General features: G+C 51.2%; 1 protein-coding gene across 1 annotated transcript; it reads left to right on the top strand.

The window, feature by feature from the left end:
* The first annotated feature begins 4783 nt into the window (after positions 1-4783).
* GNB5 (G protein subunit beta 5) lies at positions 4784-25047 on the top strand. Its single transcript, XM_056115421.1, has 11 exons — positions 4784-4939; positions 12197-12333; positions 13309-13350; positions 13904-13980; positions 15803-15935; positions 17039-17182; positions 19046-19137; positions 20934-20982; positions 22256-22352; positions 23007-23173; positions 24373-25047. The coding sequence occupies exons 1-11, from the start codon at positions 4828-4830 to the stop codon at positions 24382-24384; spliced, it is 1062 nt and encodes a 353-aa protein (XP_055971396.1). The 5' UTR covers positions 4784-4827; the 3' UTR covers positions 24385-25047.
* Positions 25048-26324: the final 1277 nt, after the last annotated feature.

Here is a 26324-nt window from a genome sequence, read left to right as displayed (position 1 = left end):
TGTGACCTTTTCTTTGCCAATATACCTAATTTCTCTCCCAATCTCAACCTGTTTGCTTAGGCACATAACATTTACTTTATATTGCTTATTCAGAACAACTTTGAGAAATGGCAAATAAAATGATCAGTAAATAAATCAGTAAAAATCAGTAAGAATTTGTGATTACTATATAATTTTGACCTACGTAAAGTAAGTAAAAGCCCTCCCGTTGATTGTCGATTTGCTCGAGCGGGCCCAGTAACGTCTCCATTGGAGACTTTGTTGAATATCGAATACTCTCGGTAGTTTGCCGGGCTCTCCAAGAGGGGCGGAGGAATCGAACTCGGGTCGGCCATGTTGGCCGCTTGTAAGGCGAACACCCTACCGCTGTGCTATCGCTCCATTCAATACAATATAATAAAATGCCTGTTCTTGTTTGCGCATGTTTTCAACTCTGGAATCTAAAATATATTACATTAAATTTTATTTTATACTTAGGTCTCCAGACCTTTTGGGGAGCGTTAAAAAAAAGGGCTGGGATGATAGCACAGCAGGTAGGGCGTTTGCCTTGTATGCGACCAACCCGGGTTCGATTCTTCCATGCCTCTTGGAGAGCCCAGCAAGCTACTGCGAGTATCCCACCCGCATGGCAGAGCCTGGCAAGCTCCCCGTGGCGTATTCGAGATGCCAAAAACAGTAACAACAAGTCTCACAAGGGAGACGTTACTAGTGCCCGCTCTAGCAAATTGATGAACAACGGGAGGACAGTGCTACAGTGCTACTTAGGTCTCATTATGGTAATAATCATGTCTTACCTGTCGTTAATAAAACTTTTAAAGCAATTCTGCATTAATATATTTTGGAATTTACTGGAATAGGTAAAGCCTACATATGCAAATTTCCCCCTACACCTTATATAAGCACTGTGGTTTACAAGGTTGTGCATGATGATTCGTTACAGCCTAGACATTCTCTTACTCCACCCCTGTTGGTCCCTTGGCACCCCCTTGCCTGTCGCTTGCCCAGAGCTCCTTTCCTCTCCCACCTCCATGAGAACAGTCTTAATCTAGTTGTGGCTCCTGCTGTCCATCTTTCCCTGACCTAATTTAGGAAGCACAAAGGCTGGAATAATCGGCTTTGATGGCGCGATTCACTTGCTGGAAAGCCTTGGGCTTCCTAGCCATATGACTGCCCACCTCAGCAAATTTACTAAGGGACAACGTTATCAGCTCCCAGGTCAGTCTCTGGCGAGTGACATTTTGGGGGGGAATATGGGCCCTCAGGTCTGTGGTTACCAAATGTTTCCTAAGGGGACAGGGGTCGGAGGTGGATATATTAATTTCAGGGTGCCAACTCATTGACTCAACCTAATGGTACTCGCTGGGTCAGGCTTTGCTGTTTTTGCTCTTGGGGAGCCTCCTAAGCAATGTTGGGGGGTCCCAGGGACACTCTTGGCAGCCAGCTGTGCCTGAGGTTCAATGCCAGAGCCGAGGGATGAGGCACGGTGAGTTCCTGTGGACCAGGGACCCCTTGAGCCACTCCAGTCATGCTGGGGGACTCCAGCCCTGCACCAGCCATGGTTAGGGGACCCACTGATGACAAGAACCAAAATTAGGGCCCGTTGAACGCAAGACCGGTGCTGTTTCTCTGAATTAGACCTTGCATTTCTCCAATGGTTCACTCTGAAAGGAGGAATTTTATGCCTTTGATCTTTTGGCCTCAGATTGTACTCTACTGCAACCACGCTTTCCATGTTCGGACCCCAAAAAATAAACCCTGAGATATAACACCAATCCTGTGCATGACTACAAGCTGTGAAAATAATCTGTGTTCAGAAAATCTATTGTGGGGCTGGAGGTGTGTGCCTTGCACACAGCCGACCCGGGTTTGATTCCCAGCATCCCATATGGTCCCCTGAGACTGCCAGGGGTAATTCCTGAGTGCAGAGTCAGGAGTAACCCCTGAGCATCGCTGTGTGTGCATTTTGGTGTGACCCAAAAAGGAAAAAAAAAAAGACAAAAAAACCTATTGCCTGTGCTTTAAAAAAAAATAGTAATAATGATTTAGATAAATGAGTTGGTGTTCACCAGCATGTCACAATGAATCAAAGGTTACAAATTAACTGCATATTGCTTATCCCACAGCGAAAGGCCTAAGAAACTACCTTAACAAAAGAAGATGAAGCTTTAAAAAGCTCTTTCTGTTGACTTTTCTTCTAGACGTTCATTCCTTTCTTTCTCCTTTTCAGCTGCATCTGGGATAAAAGATGTGTGACCAGACCTTCCTAGTCAATGTGTTTGGCTCCTGTGACAAATGTTTCAAGCAAAGAGCACTGAGACCAGTTTTCAAGAAATCTCAACAGCTCAGCTACTGTTCAGTATGCGCAGAAGTAGTAAGTGCCACTTCAGCGTTTTTTAAAGTAGTTGCCTGTCTTGTCTCCTGTCTTGAAGCAGTATCCCGTGACTGTGCTGTGCTGCTGAGTTCCCAGAGAATCTGTCTACATGCAAGAATTTCAGCATATCCAGGAGAGAGCAGATGTGGTGTGTGCGTGTGTGCATGCGTGCGTGTGTGTGTGTGTGTGTTTGTGAAATATCTCTGGTCACTCATATGATTTAATATCTGAACATTATCTAGCACAGGAATGTTCTAGATATTGTTATTATTTTAAGGCTATTGCATCTTCTTCTGTCTTCTAGTTTTTTAGTGTTTTTTTTTGGGGGGGGGCGTTGTTTGCAAGCAGGCAAGCTAAAAGTAACTGGCCAAAATCATTTTCTGAGCCCCTTTCCAAGGGCCTGTTCTGACAAGATGTAAGATCATTACAGGGCCTATACAGGGATCAAAATTAAATTCAAGGAAAAGCGCTCCTAAGGCCTAAACTTACAACAAGGGTAATTGCTGTAAATTACTCTAATTCTGTAAAAAAAAAAAAAAAAAAACAGAATTCTGGTGTTTTCCCAAGTCCACCAACTCAGTGTGTGTGTCTTTCAGACCTGACCGAAAGCCGAAAGCGTGGGAAGGTCTCTTTCTGAAGCTTTACGAATTCAGAATTTGATCTCAGAAGATTTGCACTGAGTACTCAGGGCCCTCGCCTGAAAAAGTGGGAGCACTCCACCCTAAAAATCTACTAGGGAATTCCTATTTACAGATGTGTGGGTGCATATTGTATACCTACGTGTATGAGAGTGTGTGTGTGTGTGTGTGTGTGTGTGTGTGTGTGTGTGTGTGTGTGTATGTATGGTCTTCCTAGCAGTGCTTAGGAATCAAAGGAGACAACCTTTGATTCTAAGGATTAAAACTGAGTTCTGATTCATGCACTCCAGCCCTTGAAGCTAGCTCCCATGTTCCCTATAAAAAATAGTTTAAAATCGTATGATTTTTAGGGGCTGGAGCAATAGTTCAGCAGCAAATGTAGGGCGTTTTCCTTGCATCTGGCTGACCTGGGTTCAATCCCCGGCATCCCATAGGGTCCCTTGAGCACTGCCAGGAGTGAGTGATTCCTGAGTGAAGAGCTAGGAGTAATCTCTGAGCATTGCTGGGTGTGACCCCAAAACCAAAACAAACAAAAAACTCATATGATTTTTGAGGACCATAATATAGTGAGCAGGGCACTTGCACACAGTCGACCTGGGTTAGAATCCCTACATTCCATATTGTTCCCTAAGTACTACCAGGAGTGATCGCTGAGTGCAGTGCCAGGAGTAACCCTTGAGCATTGCTGGTTATGAATTCAAAAACACAAACAAAAAAAGTATGATTTTTCTTTAAAAATGGGGAAAGATGACTTTTAAATTATACCCAACTGAAAAAGCAAAGAAAATATTGATATTTCTGGTCCCATTTGCAAGCATAACAGTGATTCCGTTTGCTAAGAAGTATTCTGGGGGAAAAAAACACAAAAAAGCAGATTGCAATTAATAGTCCAGGGTACCATCAAGGGTGTGGGTGGGGGCGGCGAGAAGAGAAGCGGGCCTGCAGCGCAGCCCAGTGCGGAGCCAGATGCGGCAGCACTGCAGGGCGGGGTCGCGCGTGCTAGGGCCAGGGGGCCGGCCTGGGGCGGGGCCGCGCGCCAGGGAGACAGAGGGGTTGGGACCACAGCGGGACTTCGCAAGAGAGATAGCGGCGGGGCGGGGTGGGGCGGGGCCTCAAGAAAGAGGCGGGGAGGGGCGGGGCCTCGAGAGAGGCGGGGCCGGGGCGGAGCCTTGCAAGCGAGAAGGCGGTGAGGGGCGGGGCCTCGAGAGAGAGGCGGGGCCGGGGCGGGGCCTCGCAAAAGAGAAGGCTGTGAGGGGGGGGCGGGGCCGAGAGAGAGAGAGAGAGAGAGAGAGAGAGAGAGAGAGAGAGAGAGAGAGGCGGGAAAGGGCGGGGCCTCGCGAGAGAGGCGGAGCCAAGACGCGGCCTTGAGAGAGGCGGGGCCGGGGCGGGGCCTCACAAGAGAGAGGGTGGAGAGGAGGCGGGGCCTCGAGAGAGAAGCGGGGCCGGGGCGGGGCCTCGAGAGCGCGATTGATGGGGTGGGGAAAGAGACCTAGGGAGCGAGAGAAAGAGCGAGCGCGCGCGGCGGGGGCGGGGCCGGGGCGGGGCGTCGCAAGAGGGGCGGGGCTTGCGCGCGCCAGTGAGGGGGGAGAGAGCGAGAGCGGGCGCGCGCGGCGGGGGCGGGGCCTTGCGGGAGAGGCGGGGCCTAGCGCCCGCGAGTCGGGGGAGGGGCGGGGAGGAGGGAACGCGAGAGCGGGCGCGCGCGGCGGGGGCGGGCCGGGCCGGGCCGGGGCGCGCGCGGGCCTCTGCTGAGCTGCGCTCGGACCCCGCCGCCCGCTGACCGCGCCGCTTCTCGCTGTCCCCCGGCCGCTCCCCGCGAAGATGGCCACCGACGGGCTGCACGAGAACGAGACGCTGGCGTCGCTCAAGAGCGAGGCGGAGAGCCTGAAGGGCAAGCTGGAGGAGGAGCGGGCCAAGCTGCACGACGTGGAGCGTGAGTCCGGCGGCGCCGTGCAGGCCGCGGGCCGCCGCGCCCCTCTGCCTGCCACCCCCCACCCGGTCCTTGCAGACCCCACGGGGCCGGCTCGGGAGGGTCCGCTGCCCGCCGGACAGTCCCGAAGTGCCCGCCGCGGGGTCTCGTCTCCCGGTGCTGCCGCGTGCCGGGTCGGGATGGGTTTGGGGCTGCGCCTGGTCCTGAGCTGTCTTCCCGGCCCGGGCCTGCGTGGTACCAGCCCTGGTCAGTTCTGTTTGCAGGGACCAGCGCTGGAGCACATCGGGTAGGGCGCTGCCTGGCCGCACACCCGACACAGGCTGGTCCCCAGCATCCCAAACGGTCCGCCCGCCGAGCACTGCCAGGAGTGACCCCGTAGCGCGGGCCGGGAGTGACCCCTGAGCATCTCCTGCTCGGGTGCATATTCTGTTTGGGGAGGGGCGGTGGGGCTCACCCCGCGGTAAGCAGCCTAGAAGCGGGGACCTGGAGCCGGCGTGTCCAGTGCCTCCGTTATTCAGAACCGGCTCCAGCTGTGCTCGGCTAAGTCCCGTTTGGTGTTTGACAGAATCGGAGCTGTTACGTAACTGCACGGGCTGGGGGCGATTGGCAGCTCTGGGTCAGCGGACCCTGTGCTGGTCACGGACCCACACCCCCATGCCTCCCACCGGAGCACCCAGCACTCGCCTATGATTGCGCTGTGATCCCAGAACAGGGAGGTGGGAGGATGATGTGACAGGGAGCACAAGCATCCCCAGGGGTATTCTTTTTTTTTTTTTAAATCCACACCAACACTGGTTGCTTTTGTTTTTTTGTTTGTTGGGTTTTTTTTTTTTTTTTTTTTGCTTTTTGGGTCACACCTGGCAATGCACAGGGGTTACTCCTGGCTCTGCACTCAGGAATTACTCCTGGCGGTGCTCAGGGAACTATATGGGATGCTGGGAATCAAATCTGGGTCGGCCATGTGCAAGGCAATTGCTCCAATCCCATGCTTTTGTTCTTTTAAACGTGTGCCAGTCTCTGTGGTGTGAGATAATATCTCATTGGTTTTTTTTTATTAGTGAATCACTGAGGTATAGTTACAAACTTACAAACTTCAGTATTTCAATCATGCAATAATTGTTTACCCATGCCTCCACCAGTGCCCATTCTCCTCCACCAATGTTCCCAATATCCTTTCCACCCCCCCAATTCCCACCCTACACCCCCCCCCCCCCCGCCTTTGTTCTCTCTCCTTTTGGGTGTTATAGTTTGCAATAGAGGTATTGAGTGGCCATCCTGTTTAGTCTATAGTCTACTTCCGGTATGCATCTTTCAACCTGAATGGGTTCTCCCAATACCCTTTACTTGCTGTTCCCTTCTCTATCTGAGCTGCCTTTTCCCCAGGGGCTAGACTTACGGCTGGAGCTAGGTCCTGTGGCTCTGGGAAGACAGAAGGCGAGAACTGAGCTGGCACATTGCCATCCCTGATGCTCTGCTTCTGTTCAAAAGGGAGAGGTCAGCAAGAGGATGGGAAGGCAGGAAGAGATGTGTTCCCTGCAAACCCCCGTACTCTGCAGACCACGGCCATGCCTTGTGGTACCAGTGTCCCTCAAGCAGGCTGTCTCAGTTCTCCATTTTACAGATGAGGAAAATGAGGCACCAGGAGGGTCAGCACTGCCCTTAGTGCTGGCTCTGGCCAACTGACCCCTGTGTGCATGTGTATCGGGGCAGAGACCCCTGCAGGGCCCTCTTTTTATCTGGGGCAACAGAGTGACCCACAATGAACAGTGCTCAGACACCACTCTTGGCAGTGCTCTGGGGGAATTTTCTGACTTATTTTCAGTGGGAGTACGTCTGTATGTAAAAAGGAGTCAAGAAAAATCTGTAACTCTCATTTCTTTTCATTTCTTTCTAACTCTGTTCTGTTCTAAATACCATCTCTAGTTTCCAAAGGTTCCAGATTATATGATTATGTTATTTCCTGGCCCCACCTTCCTGTACACACCTGATTTCCCCAAGCCCTGCCAAGATCAACCCATGAGAATAGACCAGGAGTAAGCCCTGAGCACAACCATGTGTGAGCTAAAAAAATCTCAAAACAACCTCCCCCAAATTATATGGACCCAAGAACTGCTGCCTAAAAATGGTGACGGTTGGTTGAAAGTTATTATTAAGTATCTCATTCACTCCGTCAGTAAAGATTGATTGGGTTCCCACTGTGGGAAACTGCAGAAGACTCACTTGTCACATGCTCCCTTAGTGCCAGGATATTCCCTGTGTCCCCCAGTCCCGGGGAAGAACTGAGAGGCATGAATGTAAGCGGCTTCCCGAGATGGGGTGCTGCTCTGTTGTGAACAGCCATAGTTCCAGGCTTCTATTCTCAGCACTTTCCTGAGGTCTGCGACCCACCCCCCCCAGGGATGCTCTGAGGAGCCTCCACAAAACAGCACCCCTCCCCCTGCTGCGACTAAGCCTCTTGGGCTTCTGCACAGTCGATCATCGGATGCTCAAAGCTCCTGTTGAAGAAACTGAACCAGCTGGTTGTGCGCACTCTTGGGAGAGCGATCACCAGCCTGCAAAGTATAAACCACATTTGCCCCGGGTCGAGACCCCGCAGATAACTTCCGAAGCTTATTAGCGCATTTGCAGCTATGTTTCTCACTTCTGGCATTCAAGTCTTTCAAAATCCTTGAGCTTGGTGGATGCACCTTTTGGCAGATAGAAGCAGGCTTGAGTGGGATGGGAACGAATCTGTGTGTGGGAAGGGAAAATGCATTGGAGAAAATCATTAATAGTGGAGATGTGCTCAGAGTCTCATTATGTAAGGACTAGGGGAAGACCTTAGGTTTTCTTATCCAGTAAGAGAGGCGTTTAGAAACTCTGTATCAGGGCCTGAACCATAGAACAGTGGGGAGGGCATTTGCCTTGCAAAGAACCAACCCAGGTTCAATCTCTGACAACCATATGGTTCCGAGTACCGCCAGAAGTAATCCCTGAGCAGAGAGCCAGGAGTATCTCCTGAACATTGGAGGGTGTGTCCTAAAAACAAAACAAAAATCATGAAAATTTTCAGCAGTATAGACTTCTATAAAAAAAAGAAAACTTTATAAGAATGGAGAAAAATCAGTGTTTTTAGACTCCACTCAATTTGTGTGTATCTTTGAAAGACTTCTGTACAATTTGTAGCAGTGAGTTATTGCAGCTGTTTGAACAGATATGTTGAAGAGCATTATAATTGCATAGTATTCATTGCATTTTTAATTTTACTATTAACAAGATATCAAAAAGAGAGCATTATAACTGTCTAGTGCTTTATAGTCTAGCAAGTATTTTTTTACAGTTTGGATTACTTTTTAGAGACTTTTTATTTTATTTTTGTTTGAGTTTATTTTTTTGATCCACATCCAGCAGGGCTTACTCCTGGCTCTTTGCTCAGGGATCACTCCTAGTGGTGCTCGGGGGACCGAGTGTGTTGCCAGGAATGAAACTATACCTCCATGGCTAGTGCCTTCTATGCTGTAGAATATTGCTCCCGCCCTTCACAGAGACTTTTGACATTTTCAGTCTTTTGTTGCTCATCCCAAGAAACTGGGGTCATATGTGAGAAACCGAGGCCCTCTGGAGGAGTCGTTGTTTGCAGAAGACTCAAGGCTAGACTAGGTTGAGCCTGTGCTGAGACTCAACAGTGCAGGTGTTCATGCCAGATTGCTGTGGGAACCCGCCGACGGGCTCCATGGAGGCCCTCAGAGACATCGAGGATTCCAGCCTTGAAAATAGAGAATCTGGGGCCCGAACAATAGCACAACGGGTAGGGCGTTTGCCTTGTGTGCCGACCCGGGTTCAAACCCCAGCATCCCATATGGTCCCCCAAGTACCACCAGGAGTAATTACTAGTGTGGAGCCAGGAGTAACCCCTGAACCTCACCTGGATGGGACCCAAAAAGGAAAAAAGAGAGAGAATAAAGAATCCACTGAGTTCATACTGACTTCAAAGAGCAAGTAATTATGCCGGGGAGGAGAAAATGTTGTTCATTTTATGTTAATAGCAAAATTAAAAATGCAATGAGAAAAACTACACTGCCAACCATCTTAGTGCCCGGTTCAGACAAGAATTATTAACGCAGAGCCAGAGTGATAGGACAGCGGTTACAGTGTTTGCGAAGCTAGAGTGATAGGACATGGTTACGGTGTTTGCCTTGCAATGAGGCTGAGCAATGCGGCTGATCCGCGTTCGGTCCCTGGCACCCCATATGGCCCCAGAGTCCAGGCGGGAGTGATGTCTGATACTGGTGTTTTGTGGTTGGGATCTGAGGTCAGGTAAACCATACACATAGAATTTGATCATGGCTGATTGTAAAGTTGGGTGCTACAGATAACTTTTTAAATTACAGTACCTCAAAAAAGTATTTTAAAAAAAAGAATCATTAACGGATGTCAAGAAAAGGGCATGTGAGATTCAGGTTGTGCATATGAGGTTGTGCATATGAGACTGTGGAGTAAGATGACACTTATGGCTCTTTGAATCACATCTCCATAAGACAATTTTTCATAGCTGGCAGACAAACCTCGCGGACCTCACTTAGCCAGAGCTCAGTCGCTTTACCGTGATGACACTAAGGAACAGCAAGTTTCTCCTAGTTTTATTTTTCCTTTTTTTTTTTTCCTTTTTGGTTTCTGGTCCACACCCAGCAATACTCAGGGCTTACTCTGCACTCAGAGTTCACTCCTGGAAGGCTTGGAACCTTCCATGCCAGGTTCCAGGCATTGAACCCGGGTCAGCCACATGCGAGATAAGTGCTTTCTTAACTTATCACAGTTGAATGCTGGTTAGCTCTCCAGGCCCAGCAAGTATATCCTGAGGAGGATATACTGAGGAGGAGAACCCTGCCGCCTGTGGGGCTCCTGCCAAATGAGTGGTACCACGTCTGGGGCCAGATTCGGTCCACTGAGGCACTAGGCAAGACTAAGTTGTGAAACAAAATAACTGGAGGCTGAAGAAAGGTGACTGGCACCCAAGAGGGAGAAAGCAGGCGCTTGCCTTGCATGTGGCTGACCCTGGTTCAATTCCTGTCACTAAGGTGGTCTCCTCAGCGTAATTAGGGGCTGCTCCTGCACTGCCACGTGTGGCTGTCCACCCACCCCAGAAAAGGCAGCTTCTGGGGCCAGAGAGTACAGGGGCTGGGGAACTTTACATGCTGCCGGAACTGGCACCACAGTCCCCAGCACCATATACGGTCCCAGGTGTGGGCCCCACCCCCATCAATCAAGAAATAGATATTATAACAGAATGCCCATGTGAGGGCCCAAGGAATGATACAGCAGGTAGGGCACTTGGCTGGCACATCATGTGGTGCCCTGAACCCCGCCAGGGAGATCCCTGATTGCAGAGCCAGGAGTAAATTCTGAGCACCAGCTGTGGTCCCCAAACCAAAATATTAGAATATTAAAAATATCAAAACAATGTCCATAGAGAAGTGTCTCTGCGGCTGTCATGTTGCAGGGACATTACCCACCTCCCCCCATACAGCCTGTCGGCTGTTCCTGCATGGAGTGTGTCACTACCTGGACTGCTTCACTGTGGGTTTGCCAGTTTCTCAGGACGAAGCACAGAAGGGTGAAAGGGCCTTGGGCTCCACCAGCCTTAGGGCCGCCCCCGCAGCCAAGCCCTGGCACAGAGGGGCACCTGGCCCTGGCGGGCGCCCGTGGGTCAGGAGGATGGCAGGCACTGCCACTTTGTCCCCACGCCATGCCAGACCTGCCTCCCGGCAGTTTCCAGGAAGGAGAAATGAAGCCAGAAGTAGAAGCCTGTGTGCTCCTAGAGGTGCCTCAGAAGGCATCGGTCTTCTCGGGCACTCCCCGAGGAACCTGCACTCACCTGTCTCTGCGGGTCTCTGTGTACTCCCCGGGGACTCCTCAGTGGCATTGTCTATCAGCCCCAGAGGAGCTGGTGTCACCTCAGAGAGGTGCATGGTCCCAGCCCCATGGTGGTCCAAGGAGCTCCTTCCCGAGAAGGAGCATCATGTCTCCAGACAGTGAATAGTGTATACAGGGCTTCTTGTTCATCGATTTGCTTGAGCGTTAACGTCTCCATTGTGAGACTTGTTGTTGCTGTGTTTGGCATATCAAATACGTCACGGGTAGCTTGCCAGGCTTTGCCGTGCGGGTGAGATACTCTCGGTAGCTTGTCGGGCTCTCTGAGAGGAGTGGAGGAATCAAACCTGGGTCTGCCAGGCTGGCCGCATGCAAGGCAAACGCCCTACCATTGTGCTATAGCTCCAGCCCTAGCAGGGCTTCTTATTCTTTCTTAAAAAAAATTTTTGAGGCACTCTCGATTTACAATACTGTTAATGGTAGGAATTCATGAATGCAGAGTTCCAAGCCCAGATGGGAGGAAGTGTCCGCTGCCCCTGCGTCACCATATCCCTGTCCAGGTGAGCTCAGTTCTGTCACCCCACTCTCAGGCCCTGTTGCCATTGGCCATTGTTAAGCCCTTGCCCTGTGTCATTATGGCCCACACAGGAGAGACCCTCCTGTCTGACCCTTGCCTTCTGACTGGCCTGCCCTGCAGGCCCTCCCATTGCCCTGATCACTTCCGTGTTTCCAGTAAATTGATCTTTACTGTTGGTAGTTGCTATCTTCCTTCTTTTTTGCAGCACGCACCTGGTTGGGGCACCAGCCCTGTCCTGTCCTGTGTCTAGGCCTGGCCTGAGAGGTCAGTTGGCTGTCCTGATCACAGCTCATCCCAGGACAGCACTTACAGCCCCTTTCTTTCCATCTGACGGGCTGATGAAAGCCCAGGTCTGACTCCCACCCAGGGCCAGGCAGCCCCGTAATGCCTCTTATGCAGAGATTGCAGAGATGCGGTCTCCAGGTTGGCTAGCTCTGTCCCCCTCAGCGTGGCGGCTCCCAGTGGTGCTTCCAGTAGTGCTTCAGAAATGCAGATGCCTTAGGTGCCACTGTGGGGGTAGTTTGGAAAACAGAGGGTCTTCAGCATGAAACATCAGTGTTGTCCTGTACTGGGCCAGGGAGGTAGTGCTGTGTGTCTTGCACACAGCCAGCTGGCTTCAATCCCTGCCACCATGTACGGTCTCCTGAGCCCCACCAGGACTGATTCCAAAGTAAGATCCAGGAGAGAGCCCAGAGCACCACCAGGCATGACCCAGCAATAAACAGGAGTGTTATGAAGAGATGCTTAGTCTGTGGATGCAGAGAAGGACCAGTGTCCCCCAGTATCCAGTCTGGTCCCTGCTAATGGCATTGATTGGGGCCATCTCCTTCCAGTGCACCAGGTGGCTGAGCGCGTAGAAGCCCTTGGCCAGTTTGTCATGAAGACCAGAAGGACCCTCAAAGGCCACGGAAACAAAGTCCTCTGCATGGATTGGTGCAAGGATAAAAGGCGGATCGTGAGCTCGTCCCAGGTATGCCACGGCCTCCTGTTCTGTGCACAGCCAGGGTGGGGGGAACGCCGTTTGCAAACCCTCCTGGTGGGCTCTGTGACTGCATGTTCTCCGAAGGAGTCAAGAGTTCTCTGGCATCCTCTAGAACTTCACTACTTTGGGTAGATTGGAAATGCTTGAAAATTACGTTTGATGAGCCAGTGAAAATTATTTCTCCCTGAGCATATTTTGAGACCATTTTTGTTTGTCCAGATTGAAGGTGTTAGTGATTGCATTCAGTCTAGGAGTTCAGCAGTTCTTTTTGTTTGTTTGTTTGTTTGTTTGTTTTGAGCATACCCAGCAATGCTCTGGGCCCTGCACTCAGGAATTACTCCCAGCAGCACTCAGGATTATATGGGGTGCCGGGGATGAACCCGCGTTAGCCATGTGCAAAGCATGTGCCCTTTCCACTATATTGTCGCTCCATCCCAGTTTAGCAATTCTTAGTCCTTCAGGGACTAATGTAAGGGATGTAGCGTTCTGAGAGTACCAGGCACAGACTGATCTCAGGCCTGCGTGGGCCCTGTTTGTAGATATCCCCCAGGGCAGTGGCGGGGCTCTCATGGCCTGTGGGGCTTGTGGTCTCTTGGGAACGGCCCCAAGGGTGCCTAGTGGGGTGATGAGGGAGAAAACCCCAGGCCTGTAGCTCCTGTCAGGTACTAAAGGGCATTTCCGGTCTACCTTGCACCTCGACCACTTGGCATTTGAAGATGTGGCAGGTGGTGGCATTTGCCCACAGCTTGTGCTGGGTTTATGCTGGCAGAAGGATGCACTGGGGTGCTGCTCCTTGGTTTTTCCTCCCAGCTGGTAACATGGCGATGAGGGCTTAAGGCAGCCAGAAGGTATAACCCTCTCACTGACCTGTTTCCCTGGGGTAAGCTGGACAGACTTGACTGTCCAGATAATCATTCTCACATTCCATTGCTCACCTCTTTATTCTTCTACTCCCCTGCCCAGGACGGGAAGGTGATCGTGTGGGACTCTTTTACCACTAACAAGGTAAGATACTTGGAGGGCCACAGTGCTTCGTGGGGACACAAGACGGCAGGCAGGGCACACATGTGCCCGTGTGGCCCCCAAACCGACCACCGCCCTCCATCGAAGGTGCTATAGCCAGCACCCAGCTCTGGACCATTAAAAGCCCCGAGCATTTTTTTCTTTTTTTTTTTTTTTTTTGCTGTTTGGGTCACACCCAGTGATGCTCAGCGATTGCTCCTGGCTCTGCACTCAGGAATTACTGCTGGAGGTGCTCAGGGTACCATATGGGATGATGGGAATCGAACCCGGGTGGGCTGCGTGCAAGGCAAATGCCCTACCTGCTGTACTATCGCTCCAGCCCCAAAGCCCTGAACATTTCTTGGGAGAATGCTCCCCCCCAAAAAAGTATTTTACCTTTTAGAGGGTGTAACTTTGGTTATGCCAGTCTTGATCCCGCATAACCACCTTTGCCCTTTGAAATGGCTCTGACAGCGGCTCTGGGTTTGTGCTGTGGGAGTGGGTAGCTGGGGTTGGCACCAGCAAGCCCCTCAGCCCTCTCTTCTCTGTGTTTCAGGAGCACGCCGTGACCATGCCCTGCACATGGGTGATGGCCTGTGCCTATGCGCCCTCGGGCTGCGCCATCGCCTGCGGGTAAGTAGGGGGCACAGACGTTTCCCCACTCCCCGAGGGCCCAGGGACTCTGGGCACGAGCTGGTTACTCTATCCAGGGGGACATTCAGACCAGTGGGAGTCTCAGTGTCAGACAGTGTCCTCTGCTCCCAAGTGCCGATGGCAGCCTCTGTGAGTTAGTGCTGTAGCTCGGGCAGCATGTTGGTGATGCCAGAGTGAAAGAGTTGTTCGAAAGCCCCCCTTCCTGCCCCATATCCAAGTCTGGGACAGTTTGAGCATCACATGGAGCAATGATAGAAATTGTGCATCTCTCTTATTTTTAAAGAGAAAGAAAATCATCTATAGGTGTACAGAGCTTGGGGGAGGGACATTCTTCTTTATAGAAAATGCTAGCAGGGAATTATTAAATCATAAAATTTTGTGCCATTTTCTACCCCTAACTAATTTTTATTTAAAGGAAAGCTATTTTTAACAATGTGAAGTTTTGTAATCCAGAGCACAAAATAAAGTTTCATTGTGTGTGTCTTTAGTTTCTTTCATCAGTATCGAACAGTTTTTAATGTAATTTTTGAGCTCTCCTGGTTAAATTTATTTCCAGATTTTTTTAGTGAAATTATTAGTATATTTTATTAATTTATCTTTTTAGTAATGTTTAACATACATAAATGTAACATGTTTGATACATTGATTTTATATCCTGGAACATTATTAAGTTCATTTATGAGATTTAATAATTTGGAGTAGGGTGAAGTCTACAATGTTTTCTACATTTTATAATATTATTAATCTTCAAATAGTGACAGTTTAACTTCTTCCTTTTCAATTTCTATGCTTTTATCTCTTGTTAAAGTTGTTTCTTTTTGATAGCACAGCAGGTAGGGCATTTGCCTTGCACGCAGCCCACCCAGCCGACTTGGGTTCAATTCCTCCGCCCCTCTCGGAGAGCCCGGCAAGCTACCGAGAGTATCTTGCCCGCACAGCAAAGCTTGGCAAGCTACCCGTGACGTATTCAATATGCCAAAAACAGTAACAACAAGTCTCATGATGTAGACGTTACTGGGCCCACTCGAGAAAATCGATGTACAACGGGAGGGCAGTGCTACAGTGCTATTTGGAGGATAGGATATTCATAAGGTCTCCACAAATTGTTCCTGATTGCCAGAAGAGGGGGGTCACACTTTGACCAAGTTTTCAAAGTTAGCATCACCAGGGCAGGAGGAATAATAGGACAGGGCAGGGTACTTGCCTTGTACACCTCTGGGCCAGGTTCAATCCCCAGTATCCCAGATGGTCCCGAGTCCACCAGGAGTGATCCCTGAGTGTAGAGCCAGGAGTAAGCCTTGAGCACTGCCGGATGTGCTCCCTCGAGCCTCCCTCCCCCTACACACACACACACACACACACACACACACACACACACACACACGATGTGATGATGATTTAGTGACTCCATAGGACAGTGTTCTTATTTTGGGGGAGATACAGTTTTGCAGATTGAAGCATTTAGACATAATACCTCAGGTCTGCAGTTTGTAGTTAAATGGTTCATAATTTGACCCCACCCCCCTCCCAAAGAAAAATAGAATACAGTGCCAAGTCCAAAAATAGATACAATGCCAAGTCCAAAAATAGGATACAATGCCAGGTTCCTGCATCTGGGAGAATCTGCCCTCTAGTTGTCGGAATTTCTTTTGACTTTACTGTGTCTCTGAATAGCATCAAAACAAAAACTGGGGGAGGGGGGATGGTTGCAATCCAGGATGCATTAACCCTGGGGTGAATTTTTGGCAATCTTGAGCTCAGTGCTAGGCCCTTCGCCATGCTGGACACCTGTTTCTCGCAGGGGTCTGGATAATAAGTGTTCCGTGTACCCCCTGACCTTCGACAAGAACGAGAACATGGCTGCCAAGAAGAAGTCCGTGGCCATGCACACCAACTACCTGTCGGCCTGCAGCTTCACCAGCTCGGACATGCAGGTGGGTGGGGCGCACGGGACAACCAGCAGGCAGCGCCTGTGCACGGTGAGGGTGGCCCTCGGCTGTGGGAGCAGGAGGGAACCCCAGGCTGTGCCCACTCTGCCCAGCTCAGCATGTCGGCCTCTTCATTCCTGCTCCTACCACCGTGCATGAAGTTCTGACATCTGTGCCATTCTCAGTGGGCTGGGAGTGAAATGGCGCGGCTGCCAGAGGCTCAATGCAGGTGGCGCTCACTTCCCCAGATTGACCTGGTCCCCAGCACAGCCCTGCTCAGGGGGGTGTGAGGGGATGGCCCATTTAAGGGGAGCTGGGAGAGGTCGGCAGCCTGAGAGGGGTCTCTGAAGGCCTGAGCGCGCCCTGCGGACAGTGAGAACCGTGCAGGGGCAGGCGGGTCATGTTTGAGGGTTTTCAGGGCAGGGCTGCCCCCAGTGGTGCTCGGGGCCCCAGGTGCTCTCCTGGTGATCCTCAGGCCATATCTGGTGGCGCTGAGCCTGGACATTCTGCCTGGCCTTTGCCGTGCAGGGCTACTTAGGGACGGGAGTACCTGTGAGTATTCTTGGCCTTTTGCCGGTGGGAGGACGGGAATGGGCCCATGGCATTACGTGGCGTTCCGTAGCACAGTGCCTCAGTCAGGAAGTGCATGGCCAGGCAAGTGTCCGCAGTTGCCTTGGCCAGCCCTGGCCATGTTGCTGCATGTACATGGGCCTCTGAGGGGAGGCCAAGGCAGGTGTCAGCACCCCTGAATGCTTTGCAGCCGTGGTGGTGCCCTGAGCAGGGCCTCTGGGACATTCTTGGGAGCTGTGCCTGCGAGACCTGAGAGCCTGGGAGCTTTCTGGCCATATGAGGACAAGGACCTCCCTGGGTGGCCTGGTGGGAACTCCCCTCGGTGGAGCAGTGCTGGCACAGGCCCGGGGAGTGGCTGTCCCACCTTGCCCCTTCCTGTGAGGGGTGTGTGGCAGGCCAGGGAGAGGAGAGAAAAAACACTGGCGTGGCTAGGGTCACCACACTGTCCTTCACCCGCCGATGACATTCTGTGTCGGCATGGACATCACAGGAGTATGCGGACGCCGTGCAGCAGCCACATTCCCCTCCCCCCCGTGCAGATCCTGACAGCGAGCGGGGACGGGACGTGCGCCCTGTGGGATGTGGAGAGCGGGCAGCTCCTGCAGAGCTTCCACGGGCACGGCGCCGACGTGCTCTGCCTCGACCTGGCGCCCTCGGAGACCGGCAACACCTTCGTGTCGGGGGTGAGCTCCCCGCACCGGGGTGGGAGGGTGTGGGGGAGGCCATGCTAGGGGCAAAGGGTGCCTCTCAAGCAGGAACTGACATCTCACAGTAGGGTCAGCACACGGTGGGCAGCACAGATCTCCACATCCTGGTGGGCGCCCACCTGCTCTGCTGCTGGTGTGCCCAGTTCACGGGGAGCTGGGAGTTTCTGCTGGTAGTGAGAGATGGCCCACAGGGTGTGTCTGCCACTTCTAAAAGTGACATGGCTCGGGGGCCAGAGCAATAGTGCAGCTGGGGGCGGGGGGAGGGTGCTTGCCTTGCACGTGGCCAACCTGAGTTCGATCCCTGGCTTTCCATACGGACCCTTGGGTCCATAAAGAATAACTCCTGAGCTTGAAGCCAGGAGCATTGCTGGCTGTGGCCCCCAAACAAACCAAATGTGCTAAAATGTCATTGCGCAGGGACCAGAGAGTAGAGCAGATTAAGGCACCTGCCTTGCACACACAGCACACCTGGGTTCAATCCCCTAAATTCGCTAGGGGTCCCTCAGTCCCACCAGTGGTGATCCCTCAGCATATCCCGTGTGACCCAAACAAAAATAAAACCAAGAAGTCTTTGCTCCACACATAGCTGGTGGGATAGCAGGAGACAGAGCTCCATGTATACAGAATGCAGTGCCTGCTGAGGGGGCAGGTGTGTGTCCTGGGGATTTGGGCAGCAGCCCTCCGCTCCCCTGTACCTGGCTCCCGGGAACCTACTTCAGAAGGCTCCAGGCAGAGCTCACCGCTACCAGGACTCCAGGGCTCATGTGTCTTCGCCTGCACACTGCCCAGGAGGCAGCAACGGGCCTCCACCCCGCCTCCTCCAAAACGCCGCTCCTCCTCCCTCTGCCCTTTGCCCTGAGTGTCTGAGGAGAGGACGGTGACTCACTCCAGAGCCCTTATATCCGAGCTGTGTGCCGCAGGCTGCACCTAGACTCCTGGGGTCTCTGGCCCACCCGTGTCCTCTGTGCCCAGCATGCTTCTAGCTAATTTTTACATTGGTGCCACACTAGGGTATAAAGTACACACAGATTTTTATACCCACTTCAAACGAGTGAGGTGGGCGCCAGAGCGAGCACAGGGATTGCTGTACTTGCCTTGCATGAGGGAAGATCCCGGTTTGATCCCCAGTACACAGAACGTCTCCCGAGCCCCACCCAGTGTGACCTGCCCCTGCCCCCCCCTTAAGGAGCCTCTCCCATCTGGGGCATTCTCTAAAGATCTCCACATCCTGGTGGACACAGTGCCCCTTCATGCCCACCTCCTCCCACCCCACCAGATGTTCAGGGCTGACTCCTAATTAGGCCCAGGGGACCTCGCGGCATTCTGGGACCAAGCCCGAGTTTAACCAACCCGTTTGCAGCTGACTGTTGAGGGTCCCCCATTGAACCCTGCCAGCTCGCAGCAAGGCTGCTGGTAGGAAACCGTCAGGGTGCCCAATCATGTGAGCACCTGAGCACCTTCCTGCTTCATTCCTCTGGGCAGCATGGACACCGCAGCCACGTCACGGTGCTGGGCACAGCCCTTGAGAGGCCGGCTCCTGGATTCTCGTAGTCTGCACACTCCCAGCCAGGCATGTGGCAGGGCTGGCCACCTGCAGGACAAGTGCGCTGCCCGCTGTCCTGTTTTTCCAGCCCCCACTCTGGCCTTTTAAGGACTTGGTGGTCTTAGGTGAAGCAGTCTCAGGAAAAAAATGTGTGGTTGGCCACTTATCCAAGTGGCAGGTGGTGTAGGCCACACCCAGAGGTGCTCAGGGGCCACGCTTGGTGCTGCTGGGGACATATACAGTGTCTGGAGGCATTCCTTGAAGTGGCCATAACTGGGGTCTGTTTGCGTTTGTAGGGATGTGACAAGAAAGCCATGGTTTGGGACATGCGCTCTGGCCAGTGTGTGCAGGCCTTTGAGACCCACGAGTCCGACATCAACAGTGTCCGGTCAGTGAGTAGCCCCTGTCTTCCACTGTTGCCAGACTCAGAGTCCAGCCCAGCCTAGACTCTGCCTTCACATTGTCCACTTGAGCTCAAAGTGTGGTGTTCCCAGCACAAACAGCTGGTGTGGGGACTCGAGCAATGCTCCAGAGCTCTTGGAGACTTTTATAGTACTTGCCCCCAAGAGCAGTCGGCATTATTGTACCGAATAGAGTGAGCACAGTTTACCCATTTATCCACTTAGTGTAGATAAATGTAGAACCTCCCTTGCACACTAGCCACTGACTCCAGCGTAGTTCACAGCTATCAGGGAGATAGACACGGGCTATTCTGCAGGGTTAAACAGATGTGTGAGTCCAGAAGAATGTGGACCAGGGAGTGGGTAGGGATAGCCGAGAAGGTGGCATGATTGCAGAGGTGAGAGAAACCGTAAGAAGCTGACCGAGGGCTGCAGAGACAGAGCAGTGGGGAGGGCAGTGGCTTGCATGCACTGGCCCAGTTTGATTCCCAGCACCCTGGACAGTTCCCCGGGCACCACTTGGTGTGGCTCATGAATACAGCGCGCTGCTGGGTGTGGCCCAGAGCACCCCATCAGATGGGTAGCCCATCTGGCACACCGCGTGTGTCGGATGATGTCCCTCCCACAGTTGGCACAGGTGCTGTCGCGATGACCTGGCCTGCCGATCTCACCGTGGGCACACATGGCAGAGCTGCCAGGATGTGCTGGCACCAGGGTCTGAGCTCAGGCTGCAGGCGTGTGGTACAGCCATCCTCCTTTACCCAGGCCCAGGCTCAGGGACGCCAACACTTCCTCCCGCCCACAGTTCTCAGGCGGCTGCAGCCCTGCCGCATTGTACTGCTGGCCGCCAGGGTCTGGATATGGTGTTTGCTCAGAACGGCTGAATGGTCAGGGCACAGCAGATCTGTGGGGGCTCCTGAGGTCCTGCCCGCCCCTTGGGGAGAGGGCAGGGGGCAGTGTCGCCTTACTGAAGCTTGCAAATGTAGGAAGGTGTTACCAGAGTAGACTGAGAAATCGGGGACCCTGAGTCTTGTCTAAGGAGCGCTGAGGGGTGAGCTGGTGCAAAGACCTTGAGACAGTCAGATCTGCCAGAATCTTCAATATCCTTGGTAGGAAAACACAAAGTGTGTTCTCTGGAAGAACACAAGGAAAATGCCTGGCCAGCAGCAGGAAGGTTAGCAGGATTGTCCAGCTCCCTGCCCTCAAAGGCAGCACAGGGAGAAAGGAAATAAAGGGAACCTCATTCTGGGAGAAAGGACGGGAAGGCTTGTGATGCCCCAGCTCGGGCTGGCAGTGTTAGGGTCTGGCAGAGCAGCACCCATTCGTGTTCAGGGGACCCTACAGGACTGGGTTGGAGTTGTGTGCTTCAGACATGCACATCTTGTGCCCTAGCCATCTGAGCTGCCTTCTGGCCCCTGCTAGTACTGTTTGACTCAAGTGTGACCTGTTGGAGATAGTATCGGCCTCACCTGTCAGGTGCTCAACCTGCATCATGGCATCCTCCCTGAGCTCTAAGTTGCGCCTGCGAGTGAGCCGTGGGATGCAGGGAGATGCTGATGGGCCACTCTCGGGATCTGGTGCAGGAACATCTCACTCACTCTACCAACAGCTCCAGCAGCCGCCCTGTCCCCATACAGTGAGAAGCCCGTGGGCGGCCCCAGGAGCCTCTGAAACAAGTGGGTTCCCAGGACTCCTCAGGGTCGTCCCTTCCAGATAGTTCTCCCAGACGCCCAGTACTGGAAGCAATGCCTCTAAACCACCTGCTTTCTCCTGCTTTCTGCAGCTACTACCCGAGTGGAGATGCCTTTGCTTCAGGATCGGATGATGCCACGGTACGTCTCTAAATTCTGGAGAGCATCTCCTGTTCGAGAAAGAGATGTGCTGGCTGAATTGGGTGTTTCCTTTTTTTTTTCCTTCAGATTTTTGGGCCACACCCAACATTGTTCAGGGCTTATTCCTGGTGGGACTCAGGGATGCAATACTGGGGATTAGACCTGGGCTAGGTGCACACAAGTTCCCTTTCTGCTGTACTATCTCTAAGGTCTTAATTGTGTGTTTCAAAGGCAACTTTTCTCCAATATAGTAATAAGTATCTTTATCTTGTGATGAGGTTAACCTGGCAAAGCCATTGGAAACCAAATGCAATAGTGTATTGAAAACAGGGAAACCACCCAGTGTCCTAGCTTAGGGTCACTGGCTTGCCCTCATGACCCTGCTACTGCCAGCACAGAGCATGAGTGTTAAGAGTCCCTAGTGCCTGAATATCACTCTTGGGCCTGAGCACTGCCCCTCCCTCCTCTAGGCTGGAACTTTCAGTTGAACCATGTAAATTGAATTCAGAAGTGAGATAAACTGGGGGTCCATCCATTTAAATATAGACATCAAATGGAATAAACCTGAAAAGATCAGGGGCTGGAGCAATAGCACAGCGGGGAGGGCGTTTGCCTTGCACGCGGCCGACCCGGGTTCGATTCCCAGCATCCCATATGGTCCCCTGAGCACCACCAGGGGTAATTCCTGAGCGCAGAGCCAGGAGTAACCCCTGTGCATAGCCAGGTGTGACCCAAAAAAAAAAACAAAAAAAAAAAGATCAGTCTAGACGTTAGTAATTATCTCAACAAGTTGAGCCTTTATTGCCCTCTTTATGTTTTTCTGTATGGTTTTTGTCCCCTGACTACTCTAAAATGAACTTGTAGGCTTTATCAGAAAAAAAATGTTTCACTTTTGTTCTGTGCCTGAAGAAATCTTCTGTGTTTGCTGCTTATCTCCACTGATCAAATAGGTAAATAAGAATCAGTGTTTGGAGTGATAGCACAGCAGGATGGGCACTTACCTTGCATGCAGCCGACCCAGGTTCCATCCCTGACACCCCATATGGTTCTCCAAGCCCTGCGAACAGTGATCCCTGAGCACAGAGCCAGGAGGAAGCCCTGAGTACAGCTGGGTGCGAAATATCCACCCCCCCAAAATAAAAGTAGGACTCTGGTTTAAGGATGAATTCGGAAAGTGTAGAGCTTAGCCCTCACACTGCCATAGAGCCCCTGGGCCCTGCTTCCCTCAACTGGCCCTGCAGCTCAGTGCTCCTTGTCTGTGTTTGTGCCACAGTGTCGTCTCTATGACCTCCGTGCCGACCGGGAAGTGGCCATCTACTCCAAGGAAAGCATCATTTTTGGAGCGTCCAGCGTGGACTTCTCCCTCAGTGGTAAGACCGGAGGACATTTCCCAGGACTGGAAAGCGGGCCCCCTCTCCAGGGAATGCCCTGATGCTCAGTAATCTTGATGGGATGCAGAGGCCAGGGCTTGCCCAGTAATTGGCCTCTGTGCTCTGCACATAAGGACCTCCCCTAGCCCCAGAAGAAATGAGGCCAGAACTCCACATCTATTGAAAAGCTGCATCTTCAGAGCTTTTAGGCACATCCTTCCCATCATTGCCTTTCCCCCAGCAGTGGAGCAGCTGAAGCATGGCCCCCTCTGAATGCCCTGGATTTGTGGCACCTCTGCCTTTGAGCTCAGGAGGCTTGAAATGACAGAATGCTGTGATGGCCCTTCCGTTTCCCCAGGCACGTGCTCCACACACACACACACACACACACACCTGTTCCTTTGCATACATGCTGCCACTGTGGCCGGGCATCCCTTCCTCTGTGATTGCATTGCATTCCATACACACTCGGCCCCTTCTCTAAGTCTGCAGTGATCCATGTGTCTGCCTATCCGTGGCACCTGCACAGCAGTAGCAGCTAAGGCTTTCTCTGGCCCTGGCTTAGAGTCACTGGTGGGTGAATGGTGGGTGGGTGAGCAAATGAGTCAGGAAAAGAGAGCACAGCTTCCTAACCCTCGTGTTTTCCTGCCTGAGGTCGCTTGCTGTTTGCCGGGTACAATGACTACACCATCAACATCTGGGATGTTCTCAAGGGGTCCCGCGTCTCCATCCTGTTTGGACATGAGAACCGTGTCAGCACGCTGCGTGTTTCCCCCGATGGCACTGCTTTCTGTTCCGGGTCGTGGGACCACACCCTTCGAGTAAGAGAAGCGAGTTTTGCTGGCAGTGTTCGAGCCTTCCTGAGGTGTCAGCATGCAGGGGTGGGGGGTGGGGGTAGGAGGGAGATGGCTCAATCAGGCAGAGCCATAGGTCTAGCAGAAGGGCAGCTTGCAGGCAAGCTCATGAGCCTTCATCCCAGCATCCATTAAACATGGTTATTCTCACAGTTGAGGGGACAGTCTAGTTAGGAGCTTCAGATGTTGTCTTCTGACCTGAAAGATCTGCCAATAGCCTTTGGCAAACTGCAAGGCAGTCTGACCGACCAGTACATGGAGGTCTTACTCTGTGGCCCTGGACTCTTAGGAGACCCACAGAGGGGTGTAGGGAGCACCCCAGCCCCTGAGAGCATATGCTAATTACATGTATGCATTTTCCTATCAAAAGTGTCCTCAGGGTATCAAACTAAGCTGTTCTTAAAGCAAAAACTAAATGTGTTGCTTACCCTAGTGAGGGAGGTCATAAACCAGAGGGTCTTCGTGGTGACTGGAAGCCGAGCAAACATTCCCAGGTCTAGGTTCTAATGGCAGGACATAACTAGGAGCTGGCAAGTTGGAGGCATCATAGTTCCATTTGCTGGGCGGAAGGTAGATTTCGGTGTCTTGAAACAGTCATTCGTGGATGTAACTGTTTCAGCGCCTCACTCAAGTAGTCTGATCTTAGGGCACATAGGTAAAATACTTGCAAAGTTCCTGAAACATTACAATTCTGACTACATCTCCTCTGTAAGGTTCCTGGACAAGCAAAGCGTGTACGTGGCACCAGCGAGCTGTGTTGATATAGATGGTTTCAGCATTCTCAGAGTTACTGACCCTTAAAAGGGGCCACAAACGTCCTTCAGAATAATGGGGTCCATGTATAGGGATTAAGAAACATCTTTGAGGGGCTGGAGCAATAGCACAGCGGGTAGGGCATTTGCCTTGCACGCAGCCGACCTGGGTTCTATTCCCAGCATCCCATATGGTCCCCCAAGCACCGCCAGGAGTGATTCCTGAGTGCAAAGCCAGGAGTAACCCCTGGGCATCACCAGGTGCGACCCAATAAGGAAAAAAAAAAGATCTTTGAGTAAAGAGTAAGGAGTGAAGCATTAGCTTCCATGGGAATGGGGGCATGTCACCTTGATTTTCTTCCCATAAGCTCAGTTAACTACCAAGGGACTAAACATCTGCTTGTGTCTTTGCAGGTCTGGGCTTAGTCTCCTCCTCACAGTGCACATCTGTGAGTCCCATGTGGAATCGCACCTGACTTTCAGCATGTGCGAGGGTTGTTGGTTGCACCGTGGCTGGACATGCGCTGCATCTCAGCTCAGATACCACCTCTGGAACCTTCTCGGTGTCTGCACTTAGAACCACAGGAGTCAGTAGTACTTTTCATTTTAGATACTTTTTCAGATATCTATTTTTAAGGTTATTCCAATTATACTTGTCTCCGCTTGGCTCATTCTATTAACATTGGATTTCTGTATGTAATATGTCCCATATTATTCCTTAAATCAAATGTATGATTGGAATACTTTTAAATGGATTTAAAAGAAACATTTATTTATTTTGAGGTGCTGTGACTTACAGTACTGTTAGGATAGTATCAGACATATGTCATTCCAGCACCCCACCCTCCACCAATTTAAGTGGATTTAAAGTGGATTTCCTTGTATGCACTGTGATTTGTGCCACCTTTCTCTAGAAATACTCATGTTAAAGGACTATATGAGAACTGTTTTAGGTGAACCTGTAATAGAAGTTTCAGTTCTAGATGTAATTGGACTGAATCACTTTTTTTTAAGGTCTTGCATCCTATTGTCTGTGAACTGCTATAAATGATACAGGTACATAAAATGGACAGGATTTTTGATTTATGATTTCTGTGATGATATATGACTTTCATTTGAGGTAAAGCTAATGCTATTTGCAATACAGATGCTTCTCAGAGCAGCAAGTCTTTCTCTGTGAAAACACAACTTCTTTATATTTAAAATCGGTCAAGAGTATTAGAGGTATTAGAAGTCACAGTATCCACTCAGACTAAAGTGAATCTTGTCCATAAAAATTATGCTCAGGATGTTTTGCTTTGCAGTCATAATTATATACATAAATTAATTGGCACATCTAGTATTATGTTTGTTTCTCATGTTGAAAAAAATAACAAAAATAGCTTACCTTTATTTGAAATTTAGCAAGCACTTCCTTTGGAAAATACCAAGGACTTTTGATAGTTTTTTTTTGGTTTTTTTTTTTTTTTTTTTTTTTTTTTTTTTTTTTTTTTTGCTTTTTGGGTCACACCCAGCGATGCAAAGAGGTTACTCCTGGCTCTGCACTCAGGAATTACCCCCCTGGCAGTGCTCAGGGGACCATAAGGGGTGCTGGAAATCGAACTTGGGTCGGCTGCATGCAAGCCAAATGCCCTACCCGCTGTGCTATCAATGAAGCCCCCTAGGTTTGTTACTTTTCCTTTTTTTTTTTCTGTGAAATGGATATTTTTTTTTCTTTTTGGGGTCACATCCAGCAATGCACAGTGATCACTCCTGGCTCTGCACTCAGGAATTACCCCTGGTGGCGCTCAGGCGATCATATGGGATGCTGGGAATTGAACCTGGGTCGACCGCGTGCAAAGCAAATGCCTACCCGCTGTGCTATCGCTCCAGCCCCAGAAGCGGATAGTTTTTATTAAACAAAATTTACATATACATGAAGGGAAAGAAAAAGAGGGATCTGTATTCCAGGGTCACAGGCTTGAGCAAGCCCCATATTTTTTAAGCTGCAGAAGCTTGTTTAAAAAAAAAATAACCTTCAGAGAGATGGCAGGTAGGGAGATTAAAAGGGCATTCAGGCAGAAGTCAGGCTGCAGTGGTGCTGACACTCATCTGGCCCCGTCTCTGACCCTCAGTGCTCTGTGTACTCAGAGAATCGCTTTTCTCTTGGCACTCATTCCGGCTTCACAGGTCCAGCTCTGATTCTGCTTCGCAGACAGACCCTTCCAGAGGTGAATCAGGGTCTACCACTGGGCGGGCCTGAACTCAGCACTCCTTTGAACACTAGAGCCAGACCTTCTTGTCCAGTAGCCCATGTCATGGCCAGTGAGAAAAAATAAAGCCTGGCCATCTCCTCCATTCAAATAAGCATCTTGTCCATCACTTTC

Source organism: Sorex fumeus, unplaced genomic scaffold, assembly GCF_029834395.1.
Source record: "Sorex fumeus unplaced genomic scaffold, SorFum_2.1 ptg000029l, whole genome shotgun sequence".
In the NCBI taxonomy this organism is placed as follows: domain Eukaryota; kingdom Metazoa; phylum Chordata; class Mammalia; order Eulipotyphla; family Soricidae; genus Sorex; species Sorex fumeus.
Note: the sequence above shows the minus strand (reverse complement) of the source record. Positions and strands in the feature narration are given on the sequence as shown.

What these genes read in the sequence shown, in the direction of transcription:
- GNB5 (XM_056115421.1), top strand. Translation starts at nt 4,828, where the DNA reads ATGGCCACCGACGGGCTGCACGAGAACGAGACGCTGGCGTCGCTCAAG. An exon ending in TCACCAGCTCGGACATGCAG is followed by an intron (nt 15,936 to 17,038) that starts GTGGGTGGGGCG and finishes CCCCCCGTGCAG; the next exon opens with ATCCTGACAGCGAGCGGGGA. An exon ending in CAGGATCGGATGATGCCACG is followed by an intron (nt 20,983 to 22,255) that starts GTACGTCTCTAA and finishes TTTGTGCCACAG; the next exon opens with TGTCGTCTCTATGACCTCCG.